Source organism: Centropristis striata, chromosome 19, assembly GCF_030273125.1.
Source record: "Centropristis striata isolate RG_2023a ecotype Rhode Island chromosome 19, C.striata_1.0, whole genome shotgun sequence".
NCBI lineage: Eukaryota > Metazoa > Chordata > Actinopteri > Perciformes > Serranidae > Centropristis > Centropristis striata.
In genome coordinates this window covers 24773475-24792050 of record NC_081535.1, presented here as the reverse complement: position 1 = coordinate 24792050, position 18576 = coordinate 24773475, and the positions used below count along the sequence as shown (strand labels likewise).

Sequence of the window (18576 nt, the reverse complement as noted above, 5' to 3'; positions counted from 1 at the left end):
TGACTATCTTAAAGTTGTTTTTGTTGAAGGGGGCTTTCACATCAGGAACCTGTTCCCAGATCCAAGGAAATGAGAATCCAAAGTCCAGTCTGCCATTTTGAGGTTAAGGAAAGTGATTCATTTTCCAGTTAAAAAATCAAAGGTACACTACTAAAGGCAGTTATCTGTGGAATTCTGGTGATCTCTACAGAGGACGATTGATGATTTGAACATCATTAATACAGTAGTGTTCAAAATAATAGCAGTCCAATGTGACTAACCAGATTAATCCAGGTTTTTAGTATATTTTTTTTATTGCTACATGGCAAACAAGGTACCAGTAGGTTCAACAAGTGCTGCTTCATCCTTAAATAGAGGCCACCTGATTCACACCTGTTTTTTCACAAAACTGATGACCTCACTGATTGAATGCCACACTGCTATATTTTTTAACACACCCCTTTTAACTAATTGCACAGCCTTAAGAGCTGCATATCATGAATGCTGGGTCTTGATGGTTTTCTGAGAATCTACTGCACCTACTGGTACCTTGTTTGTAATGTAGCAATAACATATATACTAAAAACCTGGATTAATCTGGTTAGTCACATTGGACTGCTATTATATTGAACACTACTGTATGTAGCAAACAGACTGTATATAAATAATGGACGTAGTCACCGTGACGTCACCCATTGGTTTGTGGCCAGTTGGAAGCATCGAGTTCATCGTTACACTCGTCGCCATCTTGTTTCCGATACGGGGAGCAGACCACATCTGCACTGTGGCGGAGCGAGAGGGATCTGATCACTGACTACAGCCTCTCTACACCTCAACCTGACTGAGAGAAGCTGCTGCTAATTCATGTTAGCATTAACTGGATGTTAGTTTTGGCTAGCAAAAAACAAAATGTATGTTACTGACCTCGGAAAACTGAACAGCGACTCCTTGGAGTGTCTGTTAGTCCAACCAAACGCTGAACAAGACATTTTTACTGAACAAAACGTTCAAATAAACTGTCATTAAGTGAAAATACAGTGAAAGGGTAAAAGTTATGAGACCAATCCGCTAAACGTCCTTTTTTATATCTATATAATGTTATATAACTTTATTGACACGTTGCCGTGGATACGCATTGGTCTGCTTCTTTCCTGATGACGGCTCGCCTTGTTAGTGACCTGTCAATCAAAGGTAGCCATGCCCCAAATCATACAATTCTTTTTGTTCTATTTTCTTCTAAATGGGGACATTATTTACACTATTAACATCAGATTGTCTTGAAGAAGATTTTTTACTAGTGATTGAGACCATAGTGTTGTCCTAAAAAAATTTCTGAGGTAATAAATCAAGTGAGAAGTTTTCTCATTTTGCATTTAAATGAATGGACAGAAGTTTTTTGCAGCCAAACTTAGCGCCCCCTGCTGGAATTTTCGGTAGAATGCAGCTTAAGGCACTTCCTGGTTTGCCTCCATGCTCAGACACGGAGGTTGCCGCCTGGTAGCACAGCTGTGAGGCAAGCGAGCTTCTGGCCATCAACATGGTGTGCGCAAACACAACAAGGCTGCTGAATGAGAGAGGCATCTGCTGTACACATGAGGTCACAAAGAGTGGCCTGGCAATACTACAATCTGCAAAAGTGTTTTCAGACACAAAGCTCTAGCTGGTCGGGTCAAGCAGACAGGCCACTCTACCATGCAAGCCCACACATCAAGGTAGTCAGTTGTTTTTAAAGCAAGTTTACTCATTTTCTATTTGTACCTTTCTTTCTTTTTTTTTTTTTGATAAACTTGCAAAAAGATAAACCCACTGTGTAATGTTTTATAAAGTAACCCAGTAAAAATGGTAACACTTTACAATAACCAACTAAGTAATGTTTATAGATGGTTTATAAACTATTAACCATTTACAAAGTGCTATACATATTTAATCTTTAAATGTTTTCAGCCAATTTCTTAAAAGTATATGAATCATTTCAAAATCATTAACATACTTTATATGGGGTTAAAAAGGGTATGAGTGCAACTAAAACTATGAATAAACTATTCATTATAATTTGTTTGTTTAGAGTAAAGTAACTGTAAACTTACATTAGCATACCATCTATTTGTCATTTATAAATTATTTAGTTAGTTAAACATTATTAAATTATGTATTTACCATTCTAAATGGCCTATATACGGTTTATAAATTATGATTAAATATTAATAAACTATCTGTTTACCATTTATAAATTATGGTTATTGTAAAGTGTATTAAGACTAAAATATAACAGTACTTTATAATATTCTTATAAGTCTAAAATACACAAATCTTTAAATAGAGTTGTTAAACACTTGAATACACTTGAAAATCAATTTGAAAATGTTTATTCATTGAAAACAAAATATAAAAGCTGAAAGAAGACGACAACATTGTAGTTACTGCACTCTGTTTTTGCATTATTATTAGAACCTTTTACAGCATAACCAGAGTGCCGTAACTACATTTTTCGGGTCAAAGGTCAAATAAATCATGATTTTTGAGTATAAAAATGACATCATCAATACATGTAGAATCATCAATCATTATGTGCTGTCTGTGAGTCTGAGTGTATGTTTGTGTGTGTGCATGACTAAATGCGTGTGTGTGCATGTTTGTGTATGTATACATACAGATGTGTATGTGGGGGAGGGAGGGGTGGGTTTTGTCATTTTTATTGTCTGTTTTTATTCTTATTTTTTGTAAAGCACTTTGTGTTGCATTTTTATGTATGAAAAGCGCTATATAAACAAAGTTTGATTTGATTTGATTTAGAAATAAGTGTCATATCACTTACCTACATATAACCCATTTTGCCGGCCTGTTAAAAAAACTTTAAAGCAGTTTTTCTCAGTTTCGCGTAGTTACTGCAGTTAGACTTTGTAGGGCAGAATAGTCTCATGAAATGACCTGTTGTGGGTCTGTAACATTGCCTATTTAATCATGCTACCATGTTTTGCCCTTAAGCAGGATGGGTGCCAACTTGATGCCAGCTGGATGTCAAGGTTGACTAGATCATGGGCTCCAGTGAAGATCAGATAGTGCGCCTCCACAAGATGAGTGCATTATGTTGATTAAACCTTTTGTTAAAGCAGCGTAACAAAAACAGGCGATTAAAGATGTAATCTATGGGATCTTGGTGAATGATAACAAAGGTTTAATGTGCACCTACTTCACCTGCAGGAATTGTCTGTTTGGTCATCACACACTTTAGTCAGGCGGCTTAGCTAAATAAAGGGGACACGCCGGACAAAAGCACCAGATTTTTTCCACATGCTCTCTATCACCATAGGTTTCAATTTTTGGTAGGAGCCACTTCATCAAGATTGCGGATTGGAGATGGCAGCCATATAAAGTCTATGAGAAACAATTAATCTTCCAAGCCACTCAGAAGGTCAATCTTGGTGTCAAAATCTACATTTTCTGGGTCAAGGAATCATTTAAAGCTATTGAGAATATCACTAGATGATTATTTCTAGTATAGTTAATTGTACTGATTCTGAAATGTGGTACTTTGTTTGAAAATTTCAATAAATAAATTGTTCAAATAGATATGTTCACTTTCACCCAGACTGGTAGGCAGCTTGCTTCAAGTGCTGCAGCAGGGAATCCTGAGTTGAAAATGTTTGGAATCAATGTTCACTGGAGAGTGCGGATAAACTGCCGTGTACACTGCTCAAAAAAATCAAGGGTACGCTTTCATTTTATGTCAGATCTTGATCAACAAATGATTTACAGTGAGTCATCTAGTGATATTCTCAATAGCTTTAAATGATTCCTTGACCCAGAAAATGTAGATTTTGACACCAAGATTGACCTTCTAAGTGGCTTGGAAGATCTACTGGTTCTCATAGACTTTATATGGGTGCCATCTCCGATCCACAATCTTGATGAAGAGGCTCCCATCAAAAATTGAAACCTATGATAGATAGCATATGGAAAAAAATTGGAGCTTTTGTCTGGCGTGTCCCCTTTCTTCTCAAATCTGGTCCAAAGCCGCCTGACTACTTCCTTCATGTTCAATTACATTATTCTATTAATTTAACCTTTATTTTACCAGGAAGTCCCTTGAGATTGGAGACCTCGCCATGACAGAATACCAGTTCCAGAAATAAAACACAACAGACAGGAAATACAATCATCAAGCACACAAGGAAACAAATAAATCCAGCTCAAATAAAACAGTTGCATTTCTCAGTTACATGGACTTTTAACATGGCTTTACATTTTCCAAGGAGACTAGATCATTAAGCATCTTATACGCTTAAAATAAGAAGAATATCGTCCCAAGACAAAAACAAAACAAAAAAACTTTCGAAGTGTTGTATAATTTATCTTGTTTTAAGAGTTAATTTCTTATTTTAAGCTTTCAAAAGGCCTTTTTCTAGATTTAATAATCTTAATTTAAGAAATCTTGTCAAGGTAAATTATCTGTCCATGCAGCAAGATCATTTCCCTCAGATTTAGTGTTTTTATCTTGTTTTTAGACAACACTTTTTTGCAGCGTGATTGGTGTCACTCCTGAAAAGACATTCATCACAGCTCAATGCTTTAGTATGCTAACATACATGCAGATAATCACAGAGCCTCTGAGTTTTCATGAGCAGCTGTGCCTGGCATGGAGCATCTCACTGAGGAGGTTGTTGCAGGGCACCTCACCGTTCAGGTGTTTGCAGTACAGGTAGTCCTCTGCAAGGTTGCTGAGAAAGCGTAACTCAGACAAACAAAGTTGCAGATGAGCAAAGCGCCCGAGTAGGTGTGAAGAAGTGCACAGTGTGTACTCCAGCAGGGCTCCTCTAACCTGCCCCTGCACATTCTCTATGAACTGATGGTCTTCAAGCTGCTTTACATCTGGTCAGTGGGGCAAAGGGAGAGCAATAAGCAATGGATGTACATAGACATAAGGTTGTCATACTGTTTCATATCATGGAGTGATGTAATGGAAACTGTACACTGTGAAAAAATGTTTTGTTAAATTTACGGTAAAATAGCGGCAGCTGTGGTTTCCAGAAATATGGAGAATATACATCTACAAATCAATGACGGATTTTGAAAAATTAATTTGCATAATGTGAAAAAAATCATGTGACATATCCTTTTTGTGACTGAATTTAAATTTGGCCTGACTTCCTGTAAAAAATACAGTGAGTGGGTTTTCTACTGTTTACTCTATTTAAATGTAAATTTTATCAAAACTGTAATTTTGACTAAATATTCCCATCATTTTTAGGGCAATTGTGTCCAAGTGAAAATATGGTATTTCCCCTTTAATTTTACATTAAAGATACTTTGTGTTTTCTACAGTTTAAAAGTATTGTATTATTCCTTAATTTACGGTAATTAAAAGCACCTACAACAGTGATATTCAATTTTTAATTTTACGTCTACACTGAAAAAAAAACAATCTGTTAAATTTACGGTAAAATACCAGCAGCTGTGGTTACCAGAACTTTACTGTAAAAAAATACCATCAAATATATCAGCAAAAACTGTAATTTAGACTGAGTAGTGCCTTTATTTTATGGTAATTGTGTCCTTGTGACAATATTGTTTTTCTCCATTAATTTTACATGATTTTTAAAAATATTTTTGCAGTAAAATTATGTTTTAAAACTATGTATGTTATGCTATGGTGTTTGTATGTTGTGTATGGACTCTTTTTTACTGTACAAGTGTTGCGTCATGTCTTGTGGTTCATGTTTGTTAACGTTTGTGATTGTATATGTGTTGTGACTGTATTGACGGTTGTTGTTGTTGTTGTTGTTGTTGTTGTTTTTGTTTTTGTTTTGTTGATGATCTCGGAGAATGGACAATTTGATTTAATGTTTGGACTCCAGGAAGAATAGCTATGCTAATGTGCTGGTGCTAATGGAGATCCAATGAATGAATGAATGAATGAATGAATGAATGAATGAATGAATGAATGAATAAATAAATAAATAAATAAATAAATAAACTTCTTCCAAAATAAATAGTTTATCTTTGAACAAATAGCATGCTGTCTCATTGACTTGTTGGATCTATAGAACTGAGTGTAAGTTTTCATTGTATATTAAGTTATAAAGAAATTGAGGCAGCCATCTGCGTTTAATCAGTGAACAACATTCAGTACTGCAAATTCCTCCTTTATGTTTTCTGGGCCTACCCTCAGTAGAGGGTCTTTTTGGACAACAGGAACTGTGGCTGAAGAGCAACATTTATATTCTGGTTCTTCTGATTCAAACACAAGTACAGCTCCTTAAATGATTTCTGCACCCTAGAAAAGCTCTTGCATTGGAAACATTCTATAATTGTACAGATGTTTGTATTATTAGATGTTGAGATGCACACATCACTATAAAATCCAGTATATTTCACCAAGAATCCATCATCTGGGAGGGGAGAAACTCGCTTTGGTGAGCAAGTTCAGGTACTTGGGAGTCATCCTGGACTCGACACTCTCATTCAGGAAACACATCAAAAGTGTCTAACTCTGTCAAATACAATCTGGAAAATTTCAGACAGGTCAGGAATTCATTAACAGCCAGTGCAGCTTTGATGTTTTTACACTGTATGATCTTCTCACACATAGACTACTGTTTAAACCTCTGTTTAAACTGTTTAAAAGTCCAGGAGATTTTGGTTCAAATTTGTCAACTTCCTATGCATTTTGTTTTTGTCTGTTTAACATCTTTTAGTCTGTCCTTGCATCACATGCATGGCTCCTTTTTCTCCACAATAACTTGTGTGAAGGAAATTTGGTACTTCCTGTCATGGTGGGACATGAAGTAGGCGGCAACCTACTTGATATTCAAAATGCAAGGCCTTGTGGGAACTCACTGTGAACTTAACTCTGATTACACCATGATTGAGGGGAACATGTAGATCAGGGGTCTCTGTCCTGATGTGATGTATAGGGCAGGAAGATAGGACCGCATTGAGTCTTGCTGAAGAATCAATGCTGGGAACTACAACAGGTATAAGTCGAGCGGTGTATGGGGCTTTGTTGTACTGTAAAAGAGCCATTCGGGATTGTGCGGTGTATGGAATACGAATGTGCTAATAAAACTTGCTGAACAGAGTATTGAGTGCTTTGTGTTTGGCCAGCTCACCCACTAACTTAGTGCAGTTGTCAAAATTGCCACGACACTTGGCTATCAGTCAGATTTTTCATTTTATTTTAATTAACAAAGTATAAAGCTGCCATAAACCTAAAATACAAACAAAAGATACAGGTGTCTATGGAAATGTACCAATTTTTTTTACCTTTTATACACACAAAACAGCAGAAAAAAATTATAAAGTATAAAACTACAAAACAGTCTATTTACATGTAAATTAAAAACAGTAATAGTTTTCATGGTAGAAAGAAAATTCACATTTTGAAAATGGTCTAGAAACATAAATGGCACACTGTGAAAGCTCCTATGATGCACTTTCAACTGGCTTTCTCAGCTTGTCTACATATCATATATAAATAAAGTTACTACTGTAAATAAAACATGTATTTTCAATAAATAGATGGACTCCAGAGGGTTAACAAGCTAGTCACTGGCATGTACGACAGCACTCAAACCCATAGAATCGCTCAATAAAAAAGCCCTAAAGACTCTGGATAAAAAACCCTTCTCCTTCCTTATCTGCAAGACCCTTAAAAAACATAATTTTTTAAGTTTCCATAATTTTAAAACTTTTAGATTTGCCTGTTTTGTATAGAAGAGTCTCCATGGTCTAGCTCCACCGCCACTGAATGAATTTATAAAGAAAATGACTGTGAGCACCAGGGCCCGTGTAAGAGGAGACTGTGAGATTCCCCTCATACACTACGTATGCCTCAAGTATCACCTCAATGCAAAACATATAGCATAGTTTACATTATAGTTTACAGAAGGTCTACCTACCTATAGGCTACCTGAATTTCTGAAGTGTACTATATTTCTAAATATGCTATTGCCACACTTAATGGCAAAAATTCCACTGGTCTGTTGGACTTGAACAAAAATAAACAATATTTTTGTTGCTTAAGCTTATGTATTCAGTCATTATTCAATGGTATACTAAAAAAAATACTTCTCACTGTTCTCAGGTCAAATATTTATATGCGATTAAAATACGATTAATTTTGATTAATTAATTACAAAGCCTCTTATTAATTAGATTAATTTTTTTTAATCGAGTCCCGGCCCTACTTGTTATTGCATTGTTATATCCTGTCTGGGTCTGGTATGTGTTGTGTTGTGTGTGTGTTGTGCTGTGTTGTGTGTGTGTGTGTGTGTGTGTGTGTGTGTTGTCTCTTCTATTTGTACCTTACCTATGTACTTTTATATTTGTATTTATTTTTATTTTTTTAGGGACTATGGATGCAAACTAGCAGCTTTGCTATAATCCGGCATATTTACAAAGATGTTTTTCATGTGCACTGTCCCTATCCAAACAAAATAAAGTATTAAGTATCAAATCTGTATAAAACAATGTTTTTGATCATGAGAATTTATGAATGCAAAGCATTAGTTGTCACTAACCTGGGTTAAAGAGGATGAGAAACTTGATGCAGGCAAACTCTTGGCGGTCCACATTTAGGATTTGGAGCTTTTTAATCAGCTCCTGTCCTCCCTGGACAAGGCTGGCAAGGGTGAGATCAGCATGAGCAGGTACATCAGGAAACTCCATCTGAACCAGAGCAGCAACAACAGCAGTGTTAGAGCAACCTGGTCTCACAGGAATCCGTGAAATAGCCACGAATTTGTTTAACTCATAATCCGTGGAATAGCCAGGGAATCACTCAAATTTCTGTGAAACTGACACGGATTTCGCTACAATGCAAGTTAATGACATATCCAGTGGCTATTCCATCATATAAAAACATGCCGGACAGTTCTCTCATTTTACTGAAAAAATCAATATTTTGACTGAGTGTCTGCATAAAAATGGATTTTGATTACATTTCTAGCGAGAAATATATGTTTCATTTTCTAAATATTCACTCAGTGAGTGTACATAATCACTTTGTGGTGAAGATCTCGCCAGAAAAACATGATCCGCTGTGTTTTATTTTGAAATCTCCCTGATCCTCGCTATTTCATGGATTCCTGTGAGACCACGTTGGTTAGAGACTGTGTTGTCACATGAATGGTCACATAAAAAGACTAACATAGGTATGATGTATTTAAGGTTTTTATGTTTATCCTCAAAACAGATTTTAGGTTATGAGATTTGTAAGAAGGGTAAGATATCGTATCTTAGATTGATAGCATAAGAAGTCATAATAAGAAGTGACTTGTAACTAAATAAATAAATTATATTTTGATTATATTTCCTTTTTCATTGTCTCTTGCACCTCCTCCCTGGTTGCTGTCAAGGTTATAATAGTTTTGGATTTTTCATTAGTTTTAGTATGAATTTTGTTGTGATTTTTTGTTTTCAAATTCAGTTAGTTTTAATTCGTTTTTAGAGTGAGTTTGCTAGTTTTAATTCGTTTTTATTTTTTAGAAAATGCTTTGGTTGAGTTTTTATTAGTTTTAGTGTTAGTTTTAGTTTTTTTTTGTAATGGGGTATTTGTTGGGTGCAAGATAATAAAAAAAAGTCACAATAAATGTTTATTTCTTTATTTCCTTTGTCTGATCCATCTCAGCCCCAATAAGTTTATTAAGTCATAAAACCAGATAGATGAAATAGATTTCATATCAACCAAAAAGGTTTACGTATGAAAAAAGTTGACAAAGACGAAAACAAAGGACATTTTCACTATAATTTTAGTTTGATTTGTAACCACAAAATACAGTTTCAGTTATCTTTTTTTTTTTAAACTCTCGTTTTCATTTTTATTTCAGTGAACGAAAATGTTTTTTCAATTCTAGTTTTCGTTAACTATAATAACCTTGATTGCACACTGGTGCTCACTCACTTATCAAGGACGTGATGATTAAATAGAGTGGAGGCAGGAGCAGATGAGGCCAGTGGGCCACTCGACAGCAACAAATATGCATTGGTTGTGATTTTGAGAGCTGCCTGGAGTTGCTGGTTTTCACTCTCGTCCAGAGGGAGGGTGTAATATTTTCTGCCCAATGTTGTGCATTTTGTGTCTGTTAAGTTAACATGGGTTCATTTAATACTGTTGCTTTCTGTTTCTGTTCTGTTCAATTTTTCCTTTGTTAATAAATCATTATTTTTGCTGATACTCCTTTTTACCCTACACTGTAAAAAAATGTCTGTAGATTTTACGGTGAAAAACTGCTAAACCATGACAGTAAAAGACCATAAAATGATAAATGGGTTAATTCAGTTTCAGTAACATTGAAACTCCGTAAATGTATAAATCAGCCAAAACAGTATTTTTTACAGTTTTGCTTTTTGAAAAATACATTACACCATTAAATGTACTAAACAGCATATCTCTAACAAAAATATACTGTAATATTTAATGGTAAAATCTTAAATTTATGCATTTTCATTTATAAAGTATTTTTTTGTCAATTATATAGCAAAACAGCATTTCTTTTGATGGAAAAACATAAAAAACAAACAAAAAAAACAGTTAGGAGTAACCACAGCTGACGTTTTTTTACTGTAAAAACAACAGGATTTCTTTTTACAGTGTAGGTTACTTAACATCAATGGTTACTAACCCTTGACAAATTGGGGACTTAACAACAGACAGTAAACACAGTAAAGACAGTAGACATAAATATACTCCACTTGGTTCCCTTGCATTGTAGCTAATTTTACACTCTTTTTTTTGTTGGTCAAATATATTTCATTGTGAGAAATAAAAATGACAAAAACAGAGAAGAGAAGTAGAGATGAATTACCTCCTGCCCACTGACCAAAAGCAGGCTGCCCTCTTTACCATACAGGACCTGTCTGGAGATGATGTCCAGGAGCAACAGTTCGCTCCAGCAGCTGTGCAGCACCTGCATTTGGTCATTCACCTTGGAGCAGAAAAAAGGGTTAAAAACATTCAAGCACAGGTTATATCTAGTTCAGGGATGGGCAACTTAAATGCTGCAAGGGGCCACAATTTTTCATGGACACAACCATAGGGCCACATATAGGACCGTGCACTTAACCAGATATGATGAAACTGCAATTTTAAATGTTTACAGTGCAGTAACTTCACATATTTCATGCTCAAATGCATGTATAACAGTATAGATAAGAATACAAAAGGTTTGAAGCAAATAAAAATAACCACTTACTGTGATTTCTTTTTCAGTGCAAGAACAGCAGACCAACATTAATTGCAAGAAGTAATTTTGTGCATTACACTGCAATTTAAGATTTCATGCTCAAATGCATGTAGTTGTACTGAGGGCCACTTCAAGTGAGGGTGCGGGCCGTATGTGGCCCCCGGGCCTCCTGTTGCCCATCCCTGATCTAGATAATCACCTAGCTGAATTTTAAAAGAAACCTTTTCATCTCATCTGAGGTAGCTGAAACAAAAACATGCAATACATGTTAGGAAGTTCACAATGATTTAATGTTAAGCAGGTATAACGTATCGGGGAGGCGGATTGAAATTCCATACTTATTGCACATAGCATTTGGTCAACAAAGGGACACCAAAGTATAGGACTCTTTTAAAGCTTTGACCTGATGATGGCACACGACAAATTATCATTACACTGCAAAAAAGGTGTGTCTAAAAACAAGATAAAAACACTAAATCTGAGGGAAATGATCTTGCTGCATGGACAGATAATTTCACTCGACAAGATTTCTTTAATTAAGATTGTTAAATCTAGAAATAAGCATTTTGAACACTTAAAATAAGAAATTAACTCTTAAAACAAGATAAATTAAAGCTGCAAGCAGCGATGAATTGTCTCAAGCAGAGTGCACTGACAATTATTTGTGTCTTATCAAGATAAAAAAATTTTTTTAGATTTTGACGCGTTAGATAATTTATCTTGTTTTAGGAGTTGAGCAAATCATGCATTTGCTCAATTGTAACAAGTTTGATTAAAAGAGTGACTGCTTGCAGGATTTGAATCTTTCTTTTAATAAAAATAAATCAACAACCCAACATTCCATTGTAGTATATTTCATGTTACAAGTGGTATATTTTATTGTTACTTTTGATGTAAGTCTTCTGCTTTAGTTAAAGGCCCATTGTGACTATCTGGGTGTATAACAGTCAGCACCCAGCCAGAGTCTCCATGTCGGTTTAAACCAAAATAATGAACTGTAGGATCTGGGATTTTTCAGACATTCGAGGCTGTGGAATTTGAATATTAACAGTATAAGTTGAATTCCTTTTAAGGTTAAAAAGTAGACTTAGCAGCATGCCCATACCCAACGTGCCCATACGTTGGGTATGGGATGGAACAGTTGAATTAAATGATCTGACACAGACAGAAAAAGGCAGAGAGACTTCAGGCTTGATTAGAGAAGGACGTTTTTTCAGAAGCCTTTGAGATTGGACAAAGTTCTCCTCCGCTGTACCTAGGCAGTGTATCCTGATGTCTGATAATAAAGAAAACTAAAAGGAACTTTGACTTTATCTTTGATTGATCTTCTCCCTCAGAGAGGTAGTACATTTCCACTACACCATTCTGGAGGTGATCTGGAGGTGTTGCTTTGTATGTGTGTAAACCAAAATGAACAGATGTGACCTCACCTTAAGCTGTTTGAAGAAGATGGATGCACGAGCCCACTCTACAATAAAGAACAGCATCTGGTCAGCCATGAGGCACATCATTCTAAAGGTGCTGGGGTTCCTGTGGTTCTCCCAGCCCATGTGCTCCTGTAGGAGATGAGCAGTGATCTTGTCCTGCAACTGTAGCTCATCTGGATCACAGCTCAAGAGCTCCATTACCAGCTGGGGCATCCTGGGGCCTTGTGCTAAGGAAGGTCTTGAGACTAGCTCGTATGAGTTGATTCTTGCAGCAGAGGCTAGTGAGCTTGCACAGTTGTTGGTGTACTCTGACCTGATGGCCCAGTATGAGAAGGATGCACACTGGTAGTGTGTGGCCCCCGGTGTGTTGGATGGCAGGAGGGGACTCAGTGATGGAGGCTGGCAGCTGATCAAATCATTCTGTGTTGTAGGTAGCAAGGTGCTGTGAAGGATGGTAACTGGATTGAGGCCATCACTAAAGTTCAAGTCCCTGTGGTGGGTTGAGGAGCCCAAAGGGGGGCTGTGGTCTCTTCGGAATCCACTAGATGGAATCAAAGCCTTCCTCTGCTGCTTGAGGGCTCGGTCACGCCTGTACATGGGGCCAAACATGTTTCTACCTCCTCGCATCCGATCTGCACGAACAGCTGCGGAGAACAGTTGTTCTGTTGAAACAGTTTTCCAACCTGATTTTACTAAGCTGTGCACACACTGCAAAAACCAACTGGCAAAAAATAAGAAATAAATAACTAAGAATTAAGCAAATACATGCTCGAAACAAGTAAAATGATATGCCAGTGCGGTAAGTAATTTTTCTTTGTAAGAATTCTTTTAATAAGTAAAAAAAATATATCTAGAAACTGGAAAAACCAATGATAGCTTGAAATAAATCCAAATATACTTATTTTGAGCAATTGTGGCTTGAAAAGCCCAAATGAAGTAACTAAATGTAGTAATTAAATAAGCACATAATAATAATAATAATAATAATAATAATAATAATAATTAAATAAGCACATAATAATACTAATATTAAATTAGCACATAATATAACTATAATATATACTGTCCTAATGGGCAGAAAACATTTATGGGTGAGACAATATTTTGATTCACATGCATAATATTTCTCATCTTTAGGTTCCGCTGGGTAAAACCTAATAACCTAAAACTTGTGGTGGTATTTGGGAACAGCATGACAGCTACTGATGTCTTTATAAAACATTCTCACATTGGAGATTAATGTTTTTCCAAAGCCAAAAGTTTGAAGTGATCTTAACAGGAATTCATGCTCTACTATATGGAAAGACCAAATATCAGAGCGTCTGATTCTGCAAATTCAGAGTAGTCTATTAGATCAAGAATAAGTCTAATACTGCAACATACAGTATGTGTTGATAAGCCATGATGCATGATGCATGTTTGAGTGAGGCCTTTTCTTAAGTCTGGAAGAGATAAGTGAGAGTATTTTATATTCAACACTGAGTAATGATACTGGTCTCCAGTTATCAAAAGGTGATCTTTGTCTATTTGGGAAGCAATGTGTTTATGACTGGCTTCAAACTAGATGGGGGGACCATCCATTCCTGGAAATGTTCTTTTTTTTTTCTTTTTTTCATTTTGTTCACCGCTTCAAATATTTCCACTTTAGAGATTGGTTTATCACAGTCTGACTTACATTTGACATTATTGTGATATTTGTAATGGATTTTTGACCTTTTATTTTATTTTATCAACTCTTGAGTCTAAAAAAGTGGCAAATTTATCATCAAATTTGTGTAATAAATGGTGTCAACCCAAAACTTGCAGCAACATCTTATGAAACATAATTGAGCATGGAAATGTACTTCATAATAAATGAGTAAGTTAGTTAGTTAGTTAGTTAGTTAGTTAGTTAGTTAGTTAGTTAGTTAGTAAGTTAGTTAGTTCATCCATTTTTGATAATAGTGGGCAGAATGTTAAAGGGTTAATATCGTACAAACTATTATTGCTGCTGGGAGCAGGTTGCTGGAAAAGAGTTCATGGCCCTCCATTGACTTTGTATTGTGTGAATACAACAGAACAACAACAGAAAAGTGGTGCACACCGACAGAATAAAGGAATCATATGGAATGATGATAGACATATTCAGGCATCATTAGTATGAATGGGAAACCTAAGGAAACCTAACACTCAGTAATGTTGCCGAACATTATGTTTAATGTGCAGCAAACATTTTGCCATAAGTCGAATATCCAAATGTCAGTTTTAGCCTAACTATATTTCTATAAGTTAAGCTGAAGCATTATATATTGTGCTGCCACAAATGACACAATTCACTCTCGTCTCTATGCCTAACAAAATATACACTGTAAAAAAAATGTTGTTTTTACGGTAAAAAACCGGCAGCTGTGGTTGCCAGAACTATACCATAATAAATAAGGTGCAACTTTTTCAGAATGATATTAGCACTTTTGAATTCACGTTTAAGATTGCCATTTTATTCCATATTTTACTGTTAAAAAAATAAAACGTTTTTCCATCAAAAGAAACGCTGTTCTGCCATTTATTTGACAAGAAAATATTTTATAAATGCCGCATGAATTAAAGATATTACCATTAAATATTACAGTATATTTCTGTTGGAGATATGATGTTTAGCACATTTAACAGTGAGGAAAAGTATTTTTACAAAAAATAAATGCAGAAAATTACAATGATGGCTTGTATATATTACAGTATATTTTTGTTACAAACACAGTGCCAGTGTATTTTACAGTGGAGTAATATATTTTAAAAAAATGTTTAAAAACCTGTAAAAATAGGCTAGTGTGTTGGCTGATATATATTTACAGTGTTTCATTGTTACTGAAACTGAATTAACCCATTAATCATTTTACGGTCTTTTACTGTCATGGTTTAGCAGTTTTTCACCGTAAAATCGACATTTTTTACAGTGTAGTTACATATATGTAACCTCCACATCGGTAGCACTGACGTACACCAAACCTTTCAGTTTCATACCTGTCCATATTCTCAAGGGTTTTTTCTCAAATGGATTTGTTCATATATCACTAATAGCCTGATTTATATAACAGTTTATCCCTAAACAGTGCAAAAATGTTTTTTTATGGCTATTGACGTTTTCTGATTTATGGAGTGATTTGATGAGATTTTTCCCCTTGTGTAAACACATTTGACTCTAATATGTCAAAAATAATGAAACAAAAGTTAAGCATGGAAAACAAAAATAATTGTCAAGGTAATTAAATGTAAATAATCAAGTTTAACGGTGAGTTAACGAATCTGTGAATATCTTTCCAACTTTACCGAACTGTTGTAGTGATTTCTATTGCATATTATGTGTACCCTATCCTTCTGTACTGTCCACCAAAAGGATAAACAAATATAGTCATGGCTATTTACTACAATTAAAACAAAGTAATACATACATTTACATACACAACTGCATGAAGTGCTTTAAACTGCACGAGCGATAAATGCAGAACCAGCATCAGTGCCGCAGTAAGACAGTGTGACGCTAGAAACGCCCTTCAACATCTGTTTGCATGTTAAGAATTGTGTATAAATAAGGTTCTTACCGAAGCCTGTGGCGGTAGCGGCCGTATCACTGATTTATTAATAATGTTTCTGCAAACTACCAGCACGGTGCAATCTTAATCATCATTGTTATTGCTGTTGTGATTGTTACTGGAGATGAAATACAGAGACATTCGATAATTACAATTAATTCGAATTTGAAGATATTTTACTAATATTGTAACTAAAATAAAACACTGTTTCTGTGGTAGTTAAATTTATACTGCTCATTTTCTAGTAGAATGCTATGCACCATGTCTGTATTTCAATTCAGTGCAATTATTATTATTATTGTTATTGTTATTATTATTATTATATTAATTATATGTCTATAAACATATCTTAAATAAATAAATACTATATATATATATATAAATACACACACATATATATGTGTGTGTGTGTGTGTATATTTATATATATATATATATATATATATATACATACATATATATATATATACATACATATATATGCAATTATTATTATTATATTAATTATATGACTATTTATATATGACTATATATATATATATATATGTCTGAATTGAAATACAGACATTCTACTAGAAAATGAGCAGTATAAATTTAACTACCACAGAAACAGTGTTTTATTTTAGTTACAATATTAGTAAAATATCTTCAAATTCGAATTAATTGTAATTATCGAATGTCTCTGTATTTCATCTCCAGTAACAAGACCAAAATAAATTAAATATATATATATATATATGTATATATATATATATATATATATATATATATATATGTAACAATGTTATCATTCTTCGCCACATGAAGCAGGTGTGACATTTGGAAAATGTATCTGGCATATTAATATTGGCATATTAACCAGCACATAACTTTGGAGGCACCACAGATGTATGAAAAGCCGTTTTCCTTACCTTCCAGTCGCATGCCAACATGAAGACACTTTTGAAATCTGCAGAACTGACACTGTTTCCTTTGATTGATATCAATTTTGCACCCCTGCTTTTCTTTACAGATGTATGTCTTGTTGTTTTGAACAGTTCTTTTGAAAAAACCCTGCGAGTGTTGAAGAGGAAGGAGGTAGTTCTGTTTTAGATTGTAAGTACTTTTCTGTGCATATTCAAATTAAACAAAAAAGAAATATACAACATCATAAGAAAAAAGTCCTAGGATGAAAAAACAGAAGGCTTGTAAAGGGAAAACACCCAACAAATACAGCAGTACATGCTTGCCAGTAATATACAAATATGATAAGATTAAAAATATCTAAAATAAATTTGTTGATAAACATAAAAACTATAGCAGAAGTTATTTAATCAATAGACATTCCCAGTGCAACAATAACAATATAATGGAAGGACGGACTATACCTTGCAACTTTCACAGGTGAGCAGACCATAGTGGTAACCAGAGACTTTATCTCCACACACTGGACACAGCTCCTCCAAGCCCACATAATGTCTGCACTCCATTCTGAAAAAAGCAACATTATACTGGTCTCTTTGCCACCCTCAACCAACAGAGAGGGACAAAAATATTGCAGGGATTTTACAAACATAAAGCAGATTATAAAGTCTGCAAGACAAGTTAAATCTGCAGGTGTGTTACAAATAAACACATTTTAAATGATCTCCAAAATAATCTAGGAAAATAAATGAATTCAGTTACACTCTGGATGACACAAGTTGGAGAGTATTAGTTAGTTAGTTATTAGTTGTAAAGAGTCAATAGAATATTTTTTTTACGGTATCATAATGTAATCATATCATAAATAGCAATCCTAACTGACTTACCTGTTAGAATAAGTGTTTGGCCTTGGTTAAGTGCTGTCACTGTTTACTTTTCAGTAAACTGAAATCAAAGTTGGTGTAAATGCTACATATTCTTCCATCAGAATTGGGGTGGAGTGCTGTGATTGGACCATCACTGGTCTTATGTCATTAGCTTGTGAAATGAGGGACAATCTTTGACTCGTGTTCGGCCAATGAGCACGTCTAATTATTGGCTCACCTCTTTATGTCTTTTTAGACAACATACCTTATAGTTTGAATGTGACTTTGGAGAAACACTACTGTTGAATAAAATTTTTGAAAACAAATTGACAGTTACACAGTTGATAATGTACATTAACACAATTATTTGTGTTAGTTTTCTGCAATTTGTTGTTTAAGGTACAGTTCAGCCCCAATCAAAAATACACATTTAAAAAAAATATTATTTTATAATATATTATTTTTAATGAAGATTATTTTAGTGCAAACCACCAGTGTTGGAGATATCAGCTGGAGAGATGTCTGCCTTCTCTCAAATTGAATGATCAAATTATGGAACTTTATCACACTTTGCTTGTGGTATCTATATCCATGAGCTGCAATGCTGGGTATCAAGCCAGCATAGACCATTTGAAAATGAAAGCTGCAA

The 18576-nt window shown here is 34.8% G+C and overlaps 1 protein-coding gene across 1 annotated transcript; it reads right to left on the bottom strand.

Moving 5' to 3' along the window:
* Positions 1–4526: 4526 nt before the first annotated feature.
* Positions 4527–17648, bottom strand: LOC131992488 (nuclear receptor subfamily 5 group A member 2-like). Its single transcript, XM_059358089.1, has 6 exons — positions 17526–17648; positions 17070–17211; positions 12593–13233; positions 10785–10904; positions 8499–8646; positions 4527–4848 (listed from the first exon to the last, which is right to left on the bottom strand). The coding sequence occupies exons 1-6, from the start codon at positions 17625–17627 to the stop codon at positions 4595–4597; spliced, it is 1407 nt and encodes a 468-aa protein (XP_059214072.1). The 5' UTR covers positions 17628–17648; the 3' UTR covers positions 4527–4594.
* Positions 17649–18576: the final 928 nt, after the last annotated feature.